The following is a 21,570-nucleotide window of genomic DNA, read 5'->3' as shown; positions in this document are numbered from 1 at the left end:
TGAGTGAAGCTATCCGAGACACCCAGTAGGAAGGCAGACAGACCGTGAGGCAGGAAGGTACCTAACACGCTCGAGGAGAGTCAAGGAAGTCAGTGCTGTAAGCTCAGCAAGTCGAGAGGAGGATCTAGAGACAGAATGTCAGAGAGGTAACAATGCTGCAGTCACAAATCACATACGGGACCTGCGGGCCATTGTCAAGGACATTCGAGAAGGTCTGCTGCCCTGAGAATAAACTGGAGTCAGAAGGTAGGAAAGCAGAAAAACCGGTTAGGAGGCTCAAGATTATTGGTCTGAGCAACTGAGAGGCTATAGTTTCTGCTTATCAAAATGCGGACGACTGGGAAAAGCAGGTTTGAGGGGGGAAAATGAGCAGCTCAGTGTTGGACACTACAATATAACCATCATAAATAAAGTGCTTCCTGGGATAACAGATGTGTTTACTAACCTAGACTGGAGATTGGGAGGTTAGAGAAGTGACCTCTAAATTGAAGCCTGAAAAACAGGAAGGAATTACTGAGGCAAAGGGGAGTGGAGGAGAGACAGTATTCTAGAAAGAAACAGCATGTGTAAGTTACCCATGTGTGATAGATCTCAATTAGCTTCAGAGAACTACAGGAGGGCTAGACACAGAGAGATGCAGCAAGGTGTTCACTGAAACATTTGTGCTTTACCTGGAGGGCACTGGGGAGACAAAAGATTTTTTCATAAAGAATGAGTAAATGTGCTTTTCTTAGAAGGCGATTCTGGCTGCAGTGTGGTTAATGAACTGCGGAGAGGAGGGGACAGTAGACCACTGCTCTGATTTAGGCAAGAGGGGATCACGACCCCAGCTAGAAAAAAATGAGTAAGAAAGGGAGGATAACAGCATTAAGAAAGTCAAGAGCGAAGCAAAGGAAAGGAAACCAAGATGCAGTTAAATGGACAACCAGGATATTGCACCCACACCTCAATGCTTATTCCATTACACAGTTAACCTAACACAGCATTACAAAAACATACTTACCCATGCTAGATTATTTTCATTTTGAAGAATTCATTTTCACCAAACACAAATCGCCAAATTTAGGTATTAACATGTACACTCTACCTACATACTTTAAACTTAAAAGACCAGTAATGACTCTTCCCTTAACCTTAAATGGCGCTCTATATAATTTCATGGCACCTTTGTTTTATAATTTTGTAAGTATCTCATCTGTTAAGTAAAAACCAGAAACGGCTGTATGTTCAAAAGAACCTACACTAGAATACATAGAACAAAAAATACAAAGAATATAGAATACACAAGAATTTCTGAAATATGAAATCAGTATTTCTTCCCTTTTTAAAAGTAAATCCACCAGAAAATGGTATTTGACCAACAGAGTAAGTTTAAAATATTTAATACTCGGCATCTTGAGTCAAAATGATTACTTCCCGACAAAGCAAAAAAAAAATGACTATATTTAGTGGGCAACTTAAGACTTAAATTGGAAGCTGTATTGACAAGGTCACAAACTAAATCACTTTTTTACATAAACAAAAAAGATTTTTAAAGTATATACCATTCAGTGAAAACTTTAGGGCTTCTGTTTATAATAGTCTTGAAAAGTCGCATCCTTATTTCTCAACTTAAACTTAATGAAGGCAGAGGAAACTACCATGCTGTTCTATCCTTCTCTATATACAGTGATGAAAATACTACATGAACACTGGAGAGAAATATTCCAAAGGTCCCCACACAAACAAAAGAAGCCATACATACTACACTTCTGGCAGGGACAGAGTTTTGGTTACCATGCAATGGTAGACAGACACACAGCAAATATCTGAAAGCACCAAGCTAACAATGCTCTCTCTCTCTTTAACAGCATGCCATCCTAAAAGATACGTATATCCAAACACAAAAAAGGAACTTCTTACAACTAGAATCCAGTCACTATTCAGAGAGCTCTGGCTTCTATGATTCAACATTTTCTTTTTTTTAGGTTTCAAATTTTACTTGGTAGTAGTTCTTTAACATGATGCTTTGACATGTGTATTAAAAACCCAAATGCCACCCAATAAGCGTCTTCTGAAATAACACTGCAGAACACAACACAGAAGGTGCCCATATGCTTCCTGGCCTTCCTCCACTGACAGCGGTCTTAGTGATACTGAAAGGTTACAGAGAGGGAATATCTAGTATGTCCAAGAAGAGACGGCTAACAAACCCAACTTAGGCACCACTCTGACCAACAAGCCTGATTTTCTCCACCTGACAGAGGAGAAAGCATGATGATACACTATTCCAACATCACAAAAATAAATCAGTGCTTTTAAGCCAGAAGACAGCTTTTTAAAAACCACACATATCCTTAAGAATAAACATTGAGAAAAAAATTGGAAAGGTGATAAATTATGTGATGATCTTTAAAAAGATAACATTAGAATACACACATACAGAAAAGTAGATAGGAACCTTTAAAGCATTCACTTTAAGGAGTCTCCAATGATGAAAACTCTTACACGCACTTAAGTACTCCTCCATTGAGAGCCTAGAGTATATTCACTCAAATATCTGAGGCCAATTCTTTAATCACTGAAGATGTGTTTGACTATTAAAAATAACTAATAATTCAGTGAAAATACTGGTAACTAAGGTAGGAGAAAAGTTGGCTAATATTGTTTGGTTAATATTGTTAATTGTTAATTGTTAATATTGTTTCAGATCAAAAACAAAATGGGACTTAAGAGAAATTAAGATCGATCTGTTACTATGGCTCTTGATTTCAAGATTTCAACTGAGCTACTGCTGGACTGAAATAGTCTATGTTCTTTAAATGAGTTTACTTTTTTTTTTTTTTTGCGGTACACGGGCCTCTCACTGCTGTGGCCTCTTCCGTTGCGGAGCACAGGCTCCGGACGCACAGGCTCAGCGGCCATGGCTCACGGGCCCAGCCGCTCCGCGGCATGTGGGATCTTCCCGGACCGGGGCACGAACCCATGTCCCCTGCATCGGAAGGCGGACTCTCAACCACTGCGCCACCAGGGAAGCCCTAAGTAGCTCTTTTTTTTTTTTTTTTTTTTTAATGAGTTTACTTTTAAAAGTCATAATTTTACTGTAAAAATTTTACTGTCAAGAGCCAAAGTATGCCACGTTATAGTTGTATTCTTTTTTTTGCTAATGAAAAATGATCTTCAGTTAACATTTTAGTCACTTTTAGGAATAAAATCACAACACAATGAATCACTAATTAAAAATAATTAGAGCAGTAATTCTCAAGGGTGAAAGAAATGGAGCACCACATGTGAGAATTTCTGGGAAATTCTTAATTTCAGTAAGCTTGAAAAACCTTATTGAGTATTCAAATATAAGGAAATTTGGGGAAAAAAAGACCAACAACCAAAAAAAAAAAAAAAAGCCCTACAAAACAACAAAAACTCACCTTATTGTCCTGCCTAAATATATCATAGAAAGTACAACTGTAAGATCTCCTTAAATAGTGGGTGGTGCATGAATTTAAAAGGATTTGAGAAACAATTCACAAAAGGAACAGTAAAAAAAATTAGTAAAGAGTCTGTGAAGTTTTAAATGTCATTATTCAAATTAAATATAGTATATTATAGTTTATCATATGGCAACTGATAGCAGTCTAACTATCAAGGTGACTTAAAAGAACTGGTAGGGCTTCCCTGGTGGCACAGTGGTTGAGAATCTGCCTGCCAATGCAGGGGATGCGGGTTCGTGCCCCGGTCCAGGAAGATCCCACATGCCGCGGAGCGGCTGGGCCCGTGAGCCATGGCCACTGGAGCTGGCACATCCAGAGCCTGTGCTCTGCAACGGGAGAGGCCACAACAGTGAGAGGCCCGTGTACCGCAAAAAAAAAAAAGAACTGGTAATAATGTGTTGGAATTAAGATACCAATTACTATACACAATTTTTTTTTAAAGTTTATTTAGTTTCCTGAAAATGTGAATAAACTGCTTGCTTCCTTCACAAACAGTAAAAAAGCAACTTCAATCCAACCTAAGAATTCTAGAATAGTAAATGCACATGAAAACAAACTCTCTGAGGTTTACTACCACTCACCCGTTTCTCACATGTACTAGATATGTAAAATGGCATTAAGTTTAACAGTACTGAGCACCTACATTTATATGCCAGGCCCTGATACAATTAAAATTAAAACACAGCCTCTGCCTTCTAGGAGCTTAGAGTAGGCAAACCACATATGTGAACAATTACAATTCACTGGACAGGAACTGTAAGAGAAATAGGTTCAAGGAAGGCTTCATACAATAAAAGAACTGGGATCCTGAAAGATTAAGAGGTTTGCCAAGAAAAACAAGGTGGCGTAGGAGTAGTGAGAGGACAGTTTTGGTTGTGAAAAACACATACAAGGGGGACAAAAGTATCTGATGTTCTAGGACCGGGCAAGTAGTTTCTACGTGACTGTAGTAGAGAGAAAGGAGAGGGGGGGCTGAGAAAAGTTTGGACTCTTGGTCACGATGGCTCAGAAGATTTTCAATTCTTCAAATTTTCTAGCTATGGTGTTTTTGTTTGTTTTTGCGGTAGGCCTCTCACTGTTGTGGCCTCTCCCGTTGTGGAGCACAGGCTCCGGACGCGCAGGCTCAGCGGCCATGGCTCACGGGCCCAGCCGCTCCGCGGCATGTGGGATCCTCCCGGACCGGGGCACGAACCCGCGTCCCCTGCATCGGCAGGCGGACTCTCAACCACTGAGCCACCAGGGAAGCCCTAAATTTAAATTTTAAAACACTAAAACTTCTTAGTTGCATTAGCCACATTTCAAGTATTCAATAGGCACACGTGGCTAGTGGCTACCATACTGGAGAGCTCAGATACTGAACATTTTCAACTACACAAACGTTCTTTTGGACAGTGGCTAACTAACCTACTCTCTTTCCCAAATATGAACGGACTTCAAACAGCAAACGTATGAGGAAACCAGTAACATGGAAGAGATAAACCAAACCCAGACAGAAAACTTTCTGAGGACACATATTTGACATGGGAAAAACTAGAATATAAAATCTCGAGTATTTCTACTGAATCAGTCATCAAATTACAATAAGTTATTTAAAAATTAAATCATCCAAAATAAAACTTTCAACAGGTGGACAAAATGAACACAGCTTTCACTATAATTCTGGCACCAGGAGAACCTGCCATGGGATTCTTCTCCCCAGAGTACAAGGTACACTCATTCAAAAAGTATCCAAACACCTTTTTACTAAGCAAGAGATAAGAACAGAACCAAAACACATCTAACACAAACCCCAAAAGGAGAAGAGTCAGAAACAATTTTTGAAAAAGAGGGGGAGGGCTTCCCTGGTGGCGCAGTGGTTGAGAGTCTGCCTGCCGATGCAGCGGACACGGGTTCGTGCCCCGGTCCGGGAAGATCCCACATGCCGCGGAGCAACTGGGCCCGTGAGCCATGGCCGCTGAGCCTGCGCGTCCAGAGCCGCAATGGGAGAGGCCACAACAGTGAGAGGTCCGCATCCCGCCAAAAAAAAAAAAAAAAAAAAAAAGGGGGGGAGGGTGGCAGGAGGAGGAGAGAGGGAATGACCCTTTCTAAGGGTTATCCTCGGGCTAAAACAGCCCTAAGCAGAAGTACCAAAAAAAAAAAAAAGGACCACACTTAAGGAGAGACTGGTGAAGGAGAAATCCTAAAGACTCTCAAGCTGGCAGTGGGAGAGTAGAGCAAAGTGAGACATACGCATCGTAGTGGGTTAAGCTACCTATGAAAAAGAATTAGGTTTGATGTGGACTTCTCATTTGCAACTACGAATAGTAATCAATTTAGAAGTAGCTTCAAAAAAATTAAATAAAATTTTAAAAGATTCAAGGAAAAATGATTTAAATCTAGCCAAAAGATCATTCTCCATGTACAGAAACAAAATGAAGACATGTTTGGGCATAGAAAAGCCTCAGATTACCACCCATTAAAAAATAATAGTTATGAATCTTTATGTAAACATAAAAGTAGAACACATAAAGGAAAAAATGCTTTTAAAAAATAAGAAGTGAAATCAACTATCATACTGGAAAACTTTCTCACCTGTCAGAAAACAGATCAAGTAAACATTAAGAATAAAAGGATTTCTATTACACAGTAATGTACGACAGAATTAAAGAACTTGATCTAAACAGTTCTTTGTATCGAAGAGAAAAATACATTATTTTCAAACACCTCAAAAATATCTGCTGTAATTAAAGTATTCTGAGATAACGAGAAAAAAATCTTAATTCCAAAAGGCCAATAAAATGAGAATAACTAAAAGCCAAATAATAATTTTTAAAATACCAATTTACAACATTCATTTAGAAATTTGAAGGCACACTTCTAAATACTCCTGGACTTACAAAAAAAAAAAAAAAGAAAATCAAAACTGAAATCACCTTTAGGCCTGAATCAAAATGAAATCACTCTATAACTCTACATTAAAATCTATGTAATATGAACAAAGCAGCAAAGTTCAGAAAATTTACATGTCAATCCGTTCTACATTATCAAAGTAGGAACCAGAAGTTTCTCTATTAGTGAAATTTTGATACGGTTCCCAAACAAGATTTTAAGAGCAATAAAGAGGTCACCCAATGACAAATACATGTCCAAACCTATCTATCTAGACTTGACACCAGAAATCGGTTTTTCCCTCAAAATACGCATATCAACTGCAATCCTCTTTAAATTCTACTTCTACCATCCGAATCCAAACCCTCACCACCTCAAATCTACAGCACAACACGCAGCGCAGACGATACACGGCTTCATATAATCAAAGGCTGGCTAACGTGCCCCGCATCAGCACACAGAAGGACAACCTGAAAGCCTAACTGTACAGCGTGCCCATGTGCAAGGACCCAAGGGAAAGTCCTGAAGAGCGTGTCATCCCCCGGGGTAATCACGACATGGTGCTGACAAAAGTCCGGCTCAACAGCGAGCAGGAAGCCCACCGGTAGTTCTGCTCTAAGGAGACCTTACTTAGTGAACGCGAAAATCAACTGATCCATACACTAAACAGTAATTCCCTATCTCTGCACTAAAAATAAGTTTGACATTTAAATACTAAAATGAGTGCTACATTTTAAAACCTGTTCTTCCCAAGAATCAAGAACACCCCTAAATTATGAGAGTCAGCATCAGGGACTCACCCAACTCCTTGTCAAGGTAATAATAAATAAATCTAGCCCAAATCAAATTGACAAGGAAATCTGGAGGGCTCAAGTGCCTTGGGTCGACTCTTGCAAAATAATCAACACTGACATATAAGTTACATTACAAAGGAACTACCATAATTACACAAAAATACAAAACTGAGGTTGGTCTACAGCTTTAGACAGTACAGCCTTGTGACTTAACCCTTAAGAATATTCTTTATAACTTAAATGTCCCATGATAAACGAGACTCATCTCTATGCATAGAGTATTAAATACTAATACTTTAAAACCCTGATAAGGAGCCAACAGGCAGCAGGAACACATCGTCACAGAAAAGGCTGTGGGACAGTAGACAACACCACTTCTAACAGCCTATCTTACTGTGTTCCAACTCCCATGTTTTCCCCAGGGCTTCAATGAATGTTTTCATAAACCACCAGCACATACTTTTATGAAGTTGGAAGAGTCTGGAAACTTATTCTTCACAAATGCATTATTAAACGCAGAAATATTTACCATGATCTTCTCATCTGAGCCAAAATATTCCAAAATAACATCTTTTACTCGTATTGCTTTTTAGCTACCACAAAGGACTAGTTCTATGGGTATAGTACAGGTCAAAACCCTTCAGAAGATGCCAACACGATGCCATGCTCTTCGGGCGCACCGTCATACAATTCAGAAGTAATCAGAGATTAAACCAAAAGACTAGCACTATCTAAATACATCAAACACGCTCATCCTAAGTTTCCTTCAAAATGCAATTACAGTTGACCCTTGACCAACACAGGTTTGAATTGCATTGGTCCACTTACAGGCAGATTTCTTCCCCAATATACACATTTCACAGCACTACACGAGCCGAAGTTAGTTGAATCTGAAGCTCAGAACGGCGGGTAAGGACGCTCGACTATAAAGTCAAACATAGAATGGCTACGGGGGAGGGGGCTGGCTGGCACCCTAACCCCACATCATTCGACGGCCCGCTCTACTCCTCAGGACCAACTGCAGGAAGACGGTCTGCTAGCACCTGACGTCGGCCTGAGCACGCCAACTCGGGTCAAGGCTCTGTGTTCCAGAGACACAAAAACCAAATGAAGCTTAGCACCGGGCTGTCTCAGGAAAGCCTGACTGCACGGGGGTGTGTGTGCCAGGAACACTTGATCTAAGTAAGAGCGGCAGCTTCAGATACAACCCAAACATATCCTGCTGGCCTGGCCAGCTGCTAATACTGGTTAAAAACTCCTCTACTTCCCAGCATCAGTTCTACTCCGGAGCAATGGCCATTGCATTAGATGCCACAGGATGCTAACTGAGCTATTTAATGCGTAACTGTATACAAATTATACTATTATCTGTGCATCAGAAAAGGAGGTGACAGAGAACAAAGTTCTCTGAAACTCAAGAAAGCACACAGTATGATCTGGCAAACAACCACTCTGACTTCTAGACTCCTAACGAGAAAATTCACATTCCTTCATGTCCATCTCAGCGTTCCTCCTCTTGTGCGTACTCTCCCTAGGTCTACAGTCTGCATGTATCTAAATTAAACCAGTGTTTATTTAAAAATTCAGTTCTCTAGTCTCCCCTCCCCACCTGCCCCCCAATGCTCTGATTGATGATAATTCAGATGGAGTCAGGAACTTGTAGCTCTAAAAGCTTCCTAGGTGATTTGAATAGACAGCCAAATTTGCGGTAATTACCCTGAATGTGTGTTTTGGTCTACCCTTCCAACAATCCTAAACATCTCTCAACTGCAGAGCTCTGGATGAGCAGGTAACAAGCTAGCATGGCCCTGTAGCCCCTTCACGTACGTAACGCTCACCGATCAGACCCCTCACCTGGCAAGTGAAATACCCAGGATGGTCCTTCCTAAGGAAGAAGCGGTAGCTTGAGACTGGGGCTGCTGGTCTGACACCAACTCCTCCTCAGTCACAGGAATAAGAACAAACATCATAATGTACTATGTCACAGTCTGAGCACTTGGCTAGATGCTTCACAAGTGTTCCAAGGTTTGTCATTTTCATTCAACCCCACCGCAATCCTAGGGAGTGGACACAAAAACACAGAGCTAGTGACATGCCTGAAGTCACCCAGCTACACGTTATCAGCAACTGGACTAAAACACAAACCTAACTGAAAGATGGCTCCACCCATCGGTTAAGGGTAAGAGAGAAGTATTCACATTCTCTGAGAACTAACTAAAAGTATGTGTGGTCAGTCCTCTCAGACTGATACTGCTGACACCAAATGTCTACTGAATCCACTGTGAAAATATACTGAAGACGAGCCAAATAACCCCATAATATGAAACCATTTTTAATAAAAACTGCAAAGGCTATGTATAGGATCCTTCTCATATGTTATGGCACAAGAATGAGTCCTATGAAAACTACCAACAGGATCTGAGGCGATTTCATTTTCCCCCTTCTCTGTATTTTCTAGTTTTTCTATAATAAATTCATACTAACAAACAAAAATTGTAGTACAAGCAGCACTATACAGTTCAAGGGCCCATTAACTCCAACCCTGTCTGGCATAAAGATGCTGTTTCAGAAATCAAGCGGATAAAAAATTTCTTTAGAAAAATAGGAAAACGTGTTAAGCTAAATACGTCAACAGGGTGATCATATTCTCCAGAACTGTGCTGTCCAATTCAGTAGCCACTAACCACATGTGGCAAGTAGGCACAGGAAATGTGGCCAGTCCCAACTGAAATATGCTATAAGCATAAAATACCAGATTTCAAAGACTTTGCACAAAAAAAGGATTATAAAAAAAAATCTTAATAGTTTTTAAAACATCCAGTGCATGCCGAAGTGAGAATATTTTGGATACGCCAGGTTATATAAAATACACTAAAGCTCCCTTCTACTTCAACGGCACCACTAGAAAACTTGCCTTTGTGGCTCACTTTGCTTCTGCTGGGCAGTGCTGCTCTAAGACCTTGTCACTCACGTGCAGCCAACAACATGGCAACATCTGGGATCTTGTTAAAAAGACAGACCCTTGGGCCCTACCCCAGAACTGCTGAGCTAGAAAATGCATTTTAGCAAGATCCCCAGATGTTCAGCATACACACACACGTCTGAGAAACACTATTCCAGAAAACCAGTTTCATTTCCCTTTCAATCCTGACAATCCCAATAGTCTTTCATCTACCCATTTACTAAAATCTGCCAAGGTGTTAGGCACTGTTCTAGGCAACAGTGATACGAGGGGATAAAATCAACAAATTTACTCCCTGCTCTGGTGGAGTATATTCCAGAGGACAAGCAAAACTGTCAGTCCCGCTATAACACTTTGCGAAAAATGCAAATTTGTTTGAGCACTATTGATTTACCAGGAAACTACCTGAGCATGACACAGATTTCCCCACTTACCTACAAGCAATTTCACCCGGGAGAAACACGAGCTGCACCCAGCTGGACCAAGCTACACAGGGATTCATGGCACAGAGACATACGCCTCTAATACCTGCCAGCTACCCCAGCTCACCGTCCGAGTTACGGGTCACATCCATCCACAGTCGGTGACAATTTTCAAAGGGTTATTTCAGATAACCCTCCTTCCATCACCTGACAGTAACTCACAAACTGCAGCCCTTCCACAAGCTACTAACTTCAGGTCTTCGTCAAGGTAAAATGCCGCATCTACTGCGTCGTTAGTGTACTCCTTGACCGTTTAACAAAGTTGTGCAAGATCTTCGAAAGGCCGCCCCTCTTCCTAACATGCCGCCAACAGTGTTCTTGGAGTCCTGTGCCCCACCCACGCCCCCCCCATAAACCCTGGGGTGCACTGTGCACGGCAACTTCCAGGAACACGTGCTGTAACACGATGACAAGAAGGCGGTAACATCAGGTCACCTAAGTACAAAGAAGGAACAAAGCAGTGGGAAGGACAGGCAATGACAGGACGGCTGTCTGAGTGACTGCAACGGCAGGTAAGGCCTCTGGGAGAGGGTGGCACTTCGGCGGACACCCTACTGGAGAGACGGCACCAGGGGGACATACAGAAAAATGAACATCCCAGAAACGAGGCGCATAATGTGCAGAACTCTTGAGACAAGAACAAACCTGCTGCAGGGCCAGTGCGGACAGAGTGGCACCAACAAGGGGAATAGGCCACAGAAGTACCCAGACAGCAGGTTACACAGGGCTCATTACAGGCCTCGGTAAGTGACACAGTCAAGGGAGGGTCTCAAGCATGACAGCAATGTAAGCTGTCATTTTAACTGGACTACTCTGGCTACGTGCTGTGTGAAGCATAAAAGATGTGGGACACCATTCAAGAGGCTCCTGCAGAGTCCAGGCAAGAGGAGAAGGGAACAACAGTTTTACTTTAAGTACAGATGGTCCCAGACTTACCACGGTTCGACTTAGGATTTGTTGACCTTACAATGATGTGGAAGCCAACAGGCAGGCGGTGGGAACCATACTTGTAATTTTGATTTCTGCTCTTCTCCCAGGCGAGCGATATGTGGTAGGATACGCCCTCAGGATCGGAGCTCCCAGTCAACCACGTGACCAGAAGGCGAACCACCCCTACACTTACAGCCATTCTGCTTTTCACCCTCAGTACAGCAGTCAGTAAGTTACACGCGACGTTCAACACTTTACTGTAAAGCAGGCTTTGTTAGATGATTTTACCCAAAATGATTTTGCTCGTTTAAGTGTTCTGAGCACATTTAAGGTAGGTTACATGTATTAAATGCATTTCCAACTTACGATATTTTCAACTTTTGATGGGTTTATCGAGAAGTAACCCCACTGTAAGTCCAGGAAGGTGTGTACTAAGTGGTTACAGCTGGAATACAACTTTAAGGTAGAGATAAGGTTTTATGTGTAGCAGAAAGACTTGCTTTCTACTTTCAACAGTAGTAGGCTAAATAATTAGATCAGATGTTCATCAGTAAAACAGGAATAATCCTGATCAGCCTAATTCAATGGGTTATGGGACCAGGTGAAAAACAATGTAAAAGGGCTTTCGAGATTATGAAGCATCATATAAATCATAAAAAGGAGAGTCTTCATAAGATATATTTTCAAGCCCTAAATAACTGGTTTTGAAATGACTGACGAACAGCATCTCCAGTTCTTAGCACAGGGTCGCAGAAGCAGAGTCCAGGTACAGATGTGGTCCCAGGTACAGAATCTCTACCAAGATACCCCAGCTCACTGCTAGCTCCACTCTTTCCAGCATCAACAAAATGGTTCCCTACATAAATCAAAACCATTCTGCACAACAGAATAAGACAAACAGAGCCTCACCAGGAAGACAACCTAGAATATATAAATTTTCTGTGAATTATGGACCAGAAATCCTAAGTATGTTACACCAAGAACTTTAAATACATCTTGCACAACTATAACAGTTCAACTGAGACTGCCTTAAAAGATCAAAGTAAACCATTCCAAAATATTTTTGATTGTGAAACTGAAATCCATTGTATCATAAATACATAATAACCACCTTTTTAAGAATAACAAATAGGTTAAAATGTGATGACTACAAGACAAATGACATGGTATGTGTTCAAACACACGCACAAATGTTTAGAGCATGTATTTCCTAAAATTAAGGAATACTGAAGAGTTGAAATATTAAAACTGTTTATCCACCAACCTTACTCTGTTCCTCTTGAAATGGAATACCTATTTCCTATGGAAACCCAATGCAAACCTATCTGCCTAGTTTATTACCTTACTATATATACACTGGACCAATAAAAATAGGTAATACTTATCTATTTTCACTAGACAGAAAAACACTTAATTCAAGTATCAGTAAATTTTAGATTCCGTATGAAATTTCCAAGTTGCTTTGAAAACAAGCCTCTGTATACGAGGGCTTAACTTGAGAAAAATGGCTTCTTCCTAGTAAAATTGGCAAGCTTTCCCATTAAAACTTATTTTTATAAGTACACTAACATGATCATCTGGTCTAAAACTACACACACACACCACACAACCACAACCCCCCCACACACACACACACACACACGCACACCTACTATAATTCGTTAAGATGTATCCGGAGCATTAAGGTACAAGTCAAGTCATCTTTATACTAATTTGTAATATAGTAAACACCCACCAAATAAAGTTCAAATATGCCTGAATGTTTCATCTCCAACAGTGTACACAAGTTACCAGAGTAGAGAGGACTAATTTCTAGACTAATCTGTCACTATGGGTTCCTTTCATAAAAGTAAATCTTCCCTCATCTATAAACTGTAAAACAGGGATACTATCTGTACTATCTACCTTCCAAGGTCAATGAGGATCAAATGAGACTGTTCATTTTTATAGTACTTTCTAACATTACAAATGCACAGCATATTTCGTTTTATTCCAAATGTAAAGTTATATGAATAACCGTAAGACCACACTGTGCAATTATCAGTCTATTATTTAATGTGAAAATACTAAAGCATTACTAAATCATACTTTAAAAACTGTAAAAACACCAATTATCCCCGAATACTCCCTACTGAACAATTCCTTCAAATGTTACAGTAACTGTCATTTGACAACTGTATTAAATACATTTCCAAATTTCTCCAGATATAGCTAAATGACAAAAAAATAAAAGCTTTCATTATGCAGCTAAAAACTTTAACATCTTTAGAAATGTAACCACTAAGGGCAATTTTTCCTTTGTACTCAAAGGTATATGAATGCTAACTCAAAAGCTATGCAAAATCACTGTTAAGTCCCACCAATCAGGGAGCCGATAAAGAATATTTTTCAATTAACCAATGCAGCTATCTCCCCCAAAAAGATGTTTCTAACAAGTATGTTTCTGACAGTTAATTCTTAGAAGGATGATGAGAAAAATGGGACAACCCCCAAGAGGCTGAAGTTCTGTGGAACAGCTTTACAGAATCCTTGTAAAGACATCCTTTGTTCCTCAACTCGTTTGTACTATCAACATTCTTAAAGTTACTTGGTAAAATTATCCTCAGGACTAGTTTCGTTAAAGAAAAACATACTTTAACGAAATGGAAAGAGTTTAAAAATTCCACAGAAGTACAAGTTCAACCAGTATTGTACTGTCATACTTCTAAAGTGGGGGGATGTAAGCTGCACCTTTAAAAACATGTCTAAGCTATAAAAACAAATCCAGTGTACCTTAAGATTCTTGCTTTTGGTTATTTTTAAACAAAAGATATTTTGCAGATAGATCAGGGAATATATAAAAATAACTTATTCCACCAAGTTAAACAACCTTCTAGGTAAGTTGTAATGTCACAAAATTTCCCTTAATTACAACAGATAATCTACATTCCCTTTCATAAATCCTATGGGATAAAAACCTCCAATTCTTTTAACTGCACATACAAAGCTGGAATAAATCCTTTTTAGCTGCAGATTTCTGAGAGTGACGATCCTCCTCAATCCTTGCTTTCTGACTTATGATATACCTTAAAGTCATTTTATATATTACTCTGAATTGGCACTTTTCATGGAAATCCAAGGTGCCATGGAAGAAATTTAGTGAATTACTGCAAAAAAATATGCTGTGATGTGGACAGATGCCAGTAAAGCCCCATTTGGCGGGGGGTACACACATCCTTAAATTAGGTACTTATTAAAATTATTAGATTTTTTTAAAATCCTAAAATAAATATCAATTTGAAATTAGTTCAATAAATATAGTAACCTGTTTTTACATTAAGTTGTTACTTACAAATGCTGAGTGCACAGATAATCCAACTCACTTGCACTTCACTTTGGATAATGGTTTTGACTGTTATGTGGACATTTATCTAAAATATGTATATATTTTTTTTTTCTTTTTTTTTTTTTGCAGTACGCGGGCCTCTCACTGTTGTGGCCTCTCCCACTGAGGAGCACAGGCTCCGGACGCGCAGGCTCAGCGGCCACGGCTCACGGCCCAGCCGCTCCGCGGCACGTGAGATCCTCCTGGACCAGGGCACGAACCCACGTCCCCTGCATCGGCAGGCGGACTCTCAACCACTGCGCCACCAGGGAAGCCCTGAATTCATATTTATTTAAAGATAAAAATCTCAGGGAATAAAAATGCCTGTAATAAAATTACATATTCCCTTTAAAATCTGTTTCAAACTCATTCGCAAGAAAAAACAAAAAAACACCTGGAGTCGAAGTATAATGACTAAATATATCAGTATTAACTGAGGAAAGAATCACCACTTCACATCTTTAAAACACAGAATTAACATCAAAGATGCACTCTGAGCTCAAGAATGTAGATTTGATTTTATGGTATTCATTATTATTCCTACCTAGTGTAAAGTAATATGGTAGCCAGGTATATGAGAGACGATACAGTCAGAGATGAAGTTAGTATTAGTTAAAAGGCTCCAGAGAAAGAAAAGCAAACAGCTAAAAAAGCAAATCAGAAAGTGGGGTTTTAACTGAGCAAGTGAGTAGATCAGAAAAATAAGTTTCTTTACAAATGGAGCTAAAGAACCATCAGCAAGCAGATGCAAATAAAAAGGAAACTAAAAGCAAACAAGAAATATCTGGACTACACATAGGAAGGAAAACTAAAATCAAAATGAAGAAAGAAAAAGTACAGAAAAAGCAAGCAGCTCGACCACCACCACCAGCTCTCCAGAGTCAGCGCCTTTAAGAATAGCTTCAAGGCCAGGATCACATCTTAGCATTACTTCCAGGAATACCACACAACTGGTGACACACAGCAGATGCCCAATGTTTGCTGAATGAATGAGCAACAAAATGTTCTTGGGATTATTTCACCTGTAAAAGAATTTACCAGGCAGGATTCACTGTAAATGTATGAAAGCATTTACAGAAGTTTCCTAGAGTACTTAAAATGCCCTCCTTCCTGGATTTGGGGATACATGATAGATTAACCAGATCAGAATCACTAAGAGAACCTGGGATACTTATCCACAAGGAGATGAGGTGCCACATCCTACTTAGTCACAGTCACCAAAATTTTAAAGATAAAGCAAAATACAGTGCAAACAGTACTGCCTTCTAAGAGCTAACATTTGAAATGAAATCCACTACAGAAGAGTGGTTGGTAATAGAATCATCTTGACTACACATACACTATGAAAACTTACCTACAAAATTAAAAACGTTAGTAGTTTAAGTAATTCTGTCCAAGAACTTGTAACGCTAAATAACCAAACCCATCTGCTGCTACTTACAAACAAATATACAGATTATCTGTGTAAGTAGCACAAAACTATACTATATTTAATGGAGAACTATATTCCCCTCCCATTCAATAACCATCCAAATATTCCATCTCAATGCAATCTTCTGATCATTATTAATTTCCTCAACCCAGTAATTATATACAGAGGAGACCGATATTTCTCAATATCTCATCATACTGAGTATAGCTGACTTCTACCCTAGGAGGCAAAAAAGAGAACCAGAAGATGCAGGATTTTTTTTTTTTTGGAAGTAAAAGCAAAATATTGAGAAGCTAGTTGAAAATCAGACAGAAAGCCATGTGAGACTACCGAGCTTCCTTAGAAGTTTATAAAGGCACAATCAATAGGGTATATTTATTTCGAACACGTTATCTATTAAGCAATTTAAGATCTTATAGCAGGGAAAAATAGAGATTAATTGCCTCAGGGAAATTGGTTTATCCCTCAATGCATTCTTTAGACATGAAATCTGATTATTTTGGTAAATTTTGGCCACATTTAAGTCTGAAAACAGTTAAGAGTTTAACTTTTTTTCTTGGCCTTCCACCTACCACAAAGAACTTGAGGCAAAGGAACAGCTGAAGTTACCCTTATACCACTGAGGCTTTTAACAAGGTGAATATGTGAATAAATATACAAGCTACATTAATAAGATCCTAGGGAACAGGAAAAATCTCATTTAAATGTTCACAGCAAAAAGTTAAGAAAAATTTTCTGTATCACAAATGATTTTTTTAACCTGTGAACTGTCTCAAAATACCTAAATTTTTAAATTCGCACTTCACCATTAGCAGACACGTCTGAACTCCTTAAAAAAAAAAAAAATTCAAGCAGAAACAAGGATCTCAAAATAAACCAAGCCAAATAAACTGAAATCTTTACTTGAAGAGGTGAAAGTTCCTTTCTTGGAAAAACGTCCTGCATTTCCCTCACCATTAATAAAGTACTGGTAGGCTACATTCATAAATGCATTCTCTATCAGCTACTGGAGTCCAGTTTTGGATCCTCAGGTCAGCATCTGTTATCTCTACATCACTTGTTTGGGAATCACATAAATAAAAATAAAATATTCTGATGACATAACCATACAGTAACGTCTGCAAGCTGGAAACATGACTGACACCTTTTGTTTTATACAGAATTATCATGAAAAACCAACATGTGAAAGTTTCAACCAAAAAGCTACTCACCACCATCCCTCTCTCTAACTCTGTGAATATGCACATTTTTGGCCTTACTGTGACCTGTGCTGTCACTATATTTGTTTTCAGGACTATCAGATCTCCGCAACATTTTATTTGGTGGTGAAGGATCTGCGGCGTCTCGCATTTTTTCATGTCTGTGATCACCGCTACTGGGGTGACTCTTCGATGAATACTTAAGTGCCTGTAAAACATCACCCCCCAAAAAATAAGAGAATTAAAACATTGAACTCAACTTTCTGGGTTAGTTCTACTGTAAAACTTGGCATATTAACTTCATTCAGTTTTATGAATTTGTATCAAGAAAATTAAAATTTCCTTTTCCAAGTTTGTCTTTAAGTTACTCAAACTCAATGACTAAATGACTAAGAGTTACTGTAAGGCTCCTCATACAAATCAAAATACCACATTCAAAAAAAAAAAGATCCACTCCACTAATTATCTTGTAAATACAAGAAATCAGACACTTTGGTAAATTAACTCCTCAATAAATTTTTCTGGGAATTAGAAAGTTTAATCTAAAGGAGAGTAACTACCGTCATCCCGTTTTTGCTCTGCAACTGCTACGCTAGACACAAGATATAAGCAAGCATGCACAGGTTTCTGCAATCCAACAACACAAAAGCGCCACTTTCTCCAATGCTTGGACTCACCCATGTAAAGCATTTGGGACCTGACTTCACTGCTCTTGCAGGTGCGGGAAATAATTTTAAGAGGCAGAAAGAAACGCTGGCTGATACTTCTGACCTATCACAGTGGAACTTGATGGAACTCCCTCGCAATAACGTATCTGAGACAACGACGACATGGCAGTCTTTCAAACTGCATCATCAATTATGCTTTGGAGGGCCCGGCTCAACAGGGTTTGACCTCTGACTTATGCAAACTAATGAACACTGTTTTGCACATCAGGGGGCCTAGGGTTTTTAACTTGGGCTTTTAACAAATCATGCTGGCCAGTAACACTACCGTCAGCTTAGAAACCTGCTCTCCTACCCGGTAAGGGATCAGACGCAGAAAGTATTTCCTTCTAGTGTCATCTGAGCGCTGCCAACCATGTCTGAGACCCGCCCCACCGCCGGAACCAGGGGCCACTTCTACCAGGACTTTTTTTTTTTTTTTTTTTTAAATTACAGGTTTACGTGCAGCCGCCGCAGGCACACACTAGAAGCACCTTCCTTACTTAGAGCGGCTGCCCCAGCACCCAAAGACCTCAACTCCGGCAGGAACAAAAGCGCCATCTTCCACTATCAATGCACTTAGCCGCCCCGAAAACAAACTGCGAAGGGAGAGCGCTCCACCGCGCGCCCAGGAGTCGCAAACCCGTCGGCAGCCTCGCCCCAGCCTCGCGTCTACTCTGGACACCTTTCCGGCAACTTCTCCTCGCCCCGCTACAAAGGAGCGTGGCTCCAGAAGCCCCCGCGCTTCGCCCCACCGAGTCCCTCCCGCCCAGAGGCTCGAGTCCGGCCCCGCCCGGCCGAGAAGGGCTCCGTTCGCCACGCGGAGCTGCGCTTCCTCCAGTCACCTGTCAAGATGAGCGCCCACACCTCGCCGGCGAGCGCCGCGGGGGCCGAGCGCAGGCTGCGGGCGCCGCGGAGCCGTGGCCCCGAAGGGCCTGCAGCGGCTCGCGAAGCCTGCGCTCGAGTAGCGGCTCCTCCCTCCCCGCCGGCCCCGCCGCCCCGCCGGCCCCTCCGGCCCGCGCCCGGCCCGCGGGTACCTGGTAAGGCTGCGCGTCCCCCCGCCGGTCGTGACAGCTGGAAAACAGGAAGAGAGGCGGCGTGAGGCCGGGGGCCCCGGCGCCCCCCCCGCGGAGCCCCCGGAGCCCGCCCGCGCGCACACGCACACTCGCGCCCGCCGCCGCCCGCCGCCCGCGCGGCCGCTCCCCCTCCCGGCTGCTCCGGATCAGGGTTAACAACAAAAATGGCGGCGAGGCCGGCCCAGATAAGGAGCAGCCGCCCCCCCGCCGCCCGCCCCGCTGCCCCGAAACGAAAAGACGATTTACCCATCACTGAGTCTCTGCTGTTTCCTCGCATACATTACCATCAATGCCCGGCCTGTGAGCGTGTGTCGGGGACGGGGAGCAGCCGCGGACCGGGCGGCGGGCGGGCGCGCAGGCGGCGGGCGGCGCAGGGCCCGGCGCGCCCTCGGCGACGCTCAGCACCTCCCCGTCACTGGCGCCGGCGCTCCCGGGCCATCCCCTCCGTCCGCACCACGCTCACGCTCAGCTCGGCTCGGCTCGGCTCAGGCCGGGCAGCGGCGAACCGGGGGAGGGGGCACCAAGATGCGTCCGGCTCGGCCCCGCGCGCGACTGCCTCCTCCGCCTTTGCCTCCTCCCGCTCCGCCGCCACTACCCCTCCTCCCCCCGCCGCCGCCGCCGCCGCCGGGTCCTCCTCCTCCGCCGCCGCCTCCTCCTCCTGCCGCCGCCGCCGCTGGTGCCGCCGCTGCCGCTCCACCAACTACATCCGGGCAACTCGGCCGCTGCGGCCTTCGGAAACCCTCGGCACTTTCCGCCGCGCTCCTCCTCTCCCACCCTCGCGCGCTCCGGAACGCCGCCTTCGGCAAACCTCGGCTTGCCGCGGCCCTCCTCTTCCTCCGCGGCCTGGCTCGCCTCCTCGCGACCCGTCCGCTCTTTCCGGTCGCTACTGCGGGCTCGCACACGCGCGTCCGGCCGCCGCCCTTCCACTTTAGGGGTAGTCCGGCTGGGGGAGCCGCCCGAGGCTGGTCCCGGGGGCCCCGGGGCGGGCGGCGCCTTTGGGAGGAGGCCGGTGGGGCGCGCGAGGAGCCATCGCGGACTTAATAAGGGCGGCTGCGCTGCTGCGCGTGCGCCCGGCGGCGCGGGGCGGGGAGGCGTCCCGCAGGAGCGCGCGGGCCGCCGCCCCCGCGGGCTCCGGCCGGGAAGCCCCTGGTTGGGCGGCGGGCGGACGCTGGCCCAGGCGCCCGCTCCGCGCGCGGGGACGCGAGCTGCCCCGGAGGCCCGCGCGGCGGCCTGGGGTGGGCAGGGCGCGCCCCTGGGCCGTCGGCGTCTTAGAAGTAAGTCACCGCCGGAAGCGCGGGGCGAGGGCGGCGTGCGTTCCGGGTCACTGCGCGGAGCGCCTGGAGCCCGTGGGCCTGCGCCCCCCGGTGGGGGGGGGTCCGTGGGGAAAGAGCGAGCGCCGCCTGGGCCGCTGATTGGAAACGCGCGATGCGCCTGCACGCGTGGGGGAGGGGGCGACCTCGGAAAAAGTGTTGTCTACTGTTTTCCACCCGTAGCCGCGCCCTCCCCTCCGTCTCCTTTCTTCGTTTCCCATTTTTCTCTCTTCTGGTTCCTCTTTGCTCACGTGCGGTCGCTTGGAGGTTCTGCATGTGAATGGAGGCCTGGGGAGTGCTAAGGAAATTGCTGTCAAGGGAATTTGTTAGCGCGCTCCAGGCACAGTAGCAGCGTTGGCACGTTGGGAAGGAGAAAATCAACTTTGTCCCCCCAGCTAGGCTTTCCTGGACGGCGGTGGTATTCAGGTGGTTTTATTTCTTCTTCTGTTCTAAACTTCTTGTAAGGCAACACTGAATGAAGTGTAATAAACATACACTAAACATACAACAGATTACATGGAAGAAAGAGGCAAGGTAGGAAACAAATCAGAAGAAACAAGGTCCTTCTGAAGAACTGATTTAATTGGTATCCAACCAGTTAATTATGGCTGACCTAATGAAGAGGTGGAATGATGCGGGGAAGAAGGCCCAGAAATCTCAGCTGATGGAAAAAGAAAAAAAAAAAATTACGTAGCCTTATTTGTCACATCTACCTGCCAAAAGCCAAGATTATTGCTGTTTGGGAGGACTAGTAAAGTCCACTCAAGGCCCACCGAAGGTGTCAGTAACTAAGAACAAAACTGCCAGTGAGTGAAATGAGGAAAAAAAGAAAAGAAAAAACGGAGTCTTTTAAGTGCAGTTTCTAAACACTTTTGTGACAACTGCTCTGAAGACGAAAGACGTCATATTGGAAGAGTACAGAAAGTAATACATAAATCATGCAGAAACTTTTTGAAAGCTGGCAGCAAAATTTATTATT

General features: G+C 43.1%; 1 protein-coding gene across 3 annotated transcripts in view; it reads right to left on the bottom strand.

The window, feature by feature from the left end:
- The window catches only part of WAC (WW domain containing adaptor with coiled-coil), an 84,956-nt gene extending 64,658 nt beyond the window's left edge, over positions 1 to 20,298 (bottom strand). For 2 of the 3 annotated variants that reach the window (XM_029239457.1, XM_029239459.1), the window contains exons 1-3: positions 19,528 to 19,660; positions 19,243 to 19,279; positions 17,514 to 17,709 (exon numbers count right to left, since the gene is read on the bottom strand). In XM_029239457.1, coding sequence (XP_029095290.1) covers positions 17,514 to 17,709; positions 19,243 to 19,279; positions 19,528 to 19,568 — 274 coding nt within the window. In that variant the 5' untranslated portion in view covers positions 19,569 to 19,660. Of the gene's footprint in view, positions 1 to 17,513; positions 17,710 to 19,242; positions 19,280 to 19,527; positions 19,661 to 20,089 lie in introns of those variants that run through there. The other variant, XM_029239458.1, reaches the window with a different exon arrangement.
- Between the last annotated feature and the right edge of the window lie 1,272 nt (positions 20,299 to 21,570).

This window comes from Monodon monoceros, unplaced genomic scaffold (assembly GCF_005190385.1).
Source record: "Monodon monoceros isolate NGI ecotype Baffin Bay Population unplaced genomic scaffold, NGI_Narwhal_1 Super_Scaffold_21, whole genome shotgun sequence".
NCBI lineage: Eukaryota > Metazoa > Chordata > Mammalia > Artiodactyla > Monodontidae > Monodon > Monodon monoceros.
The sequence above is the reverse complement of the archived record's forward strand: the minus strand, read 5'-3'. Positions and strand labels throughout refer to the sequence as shown.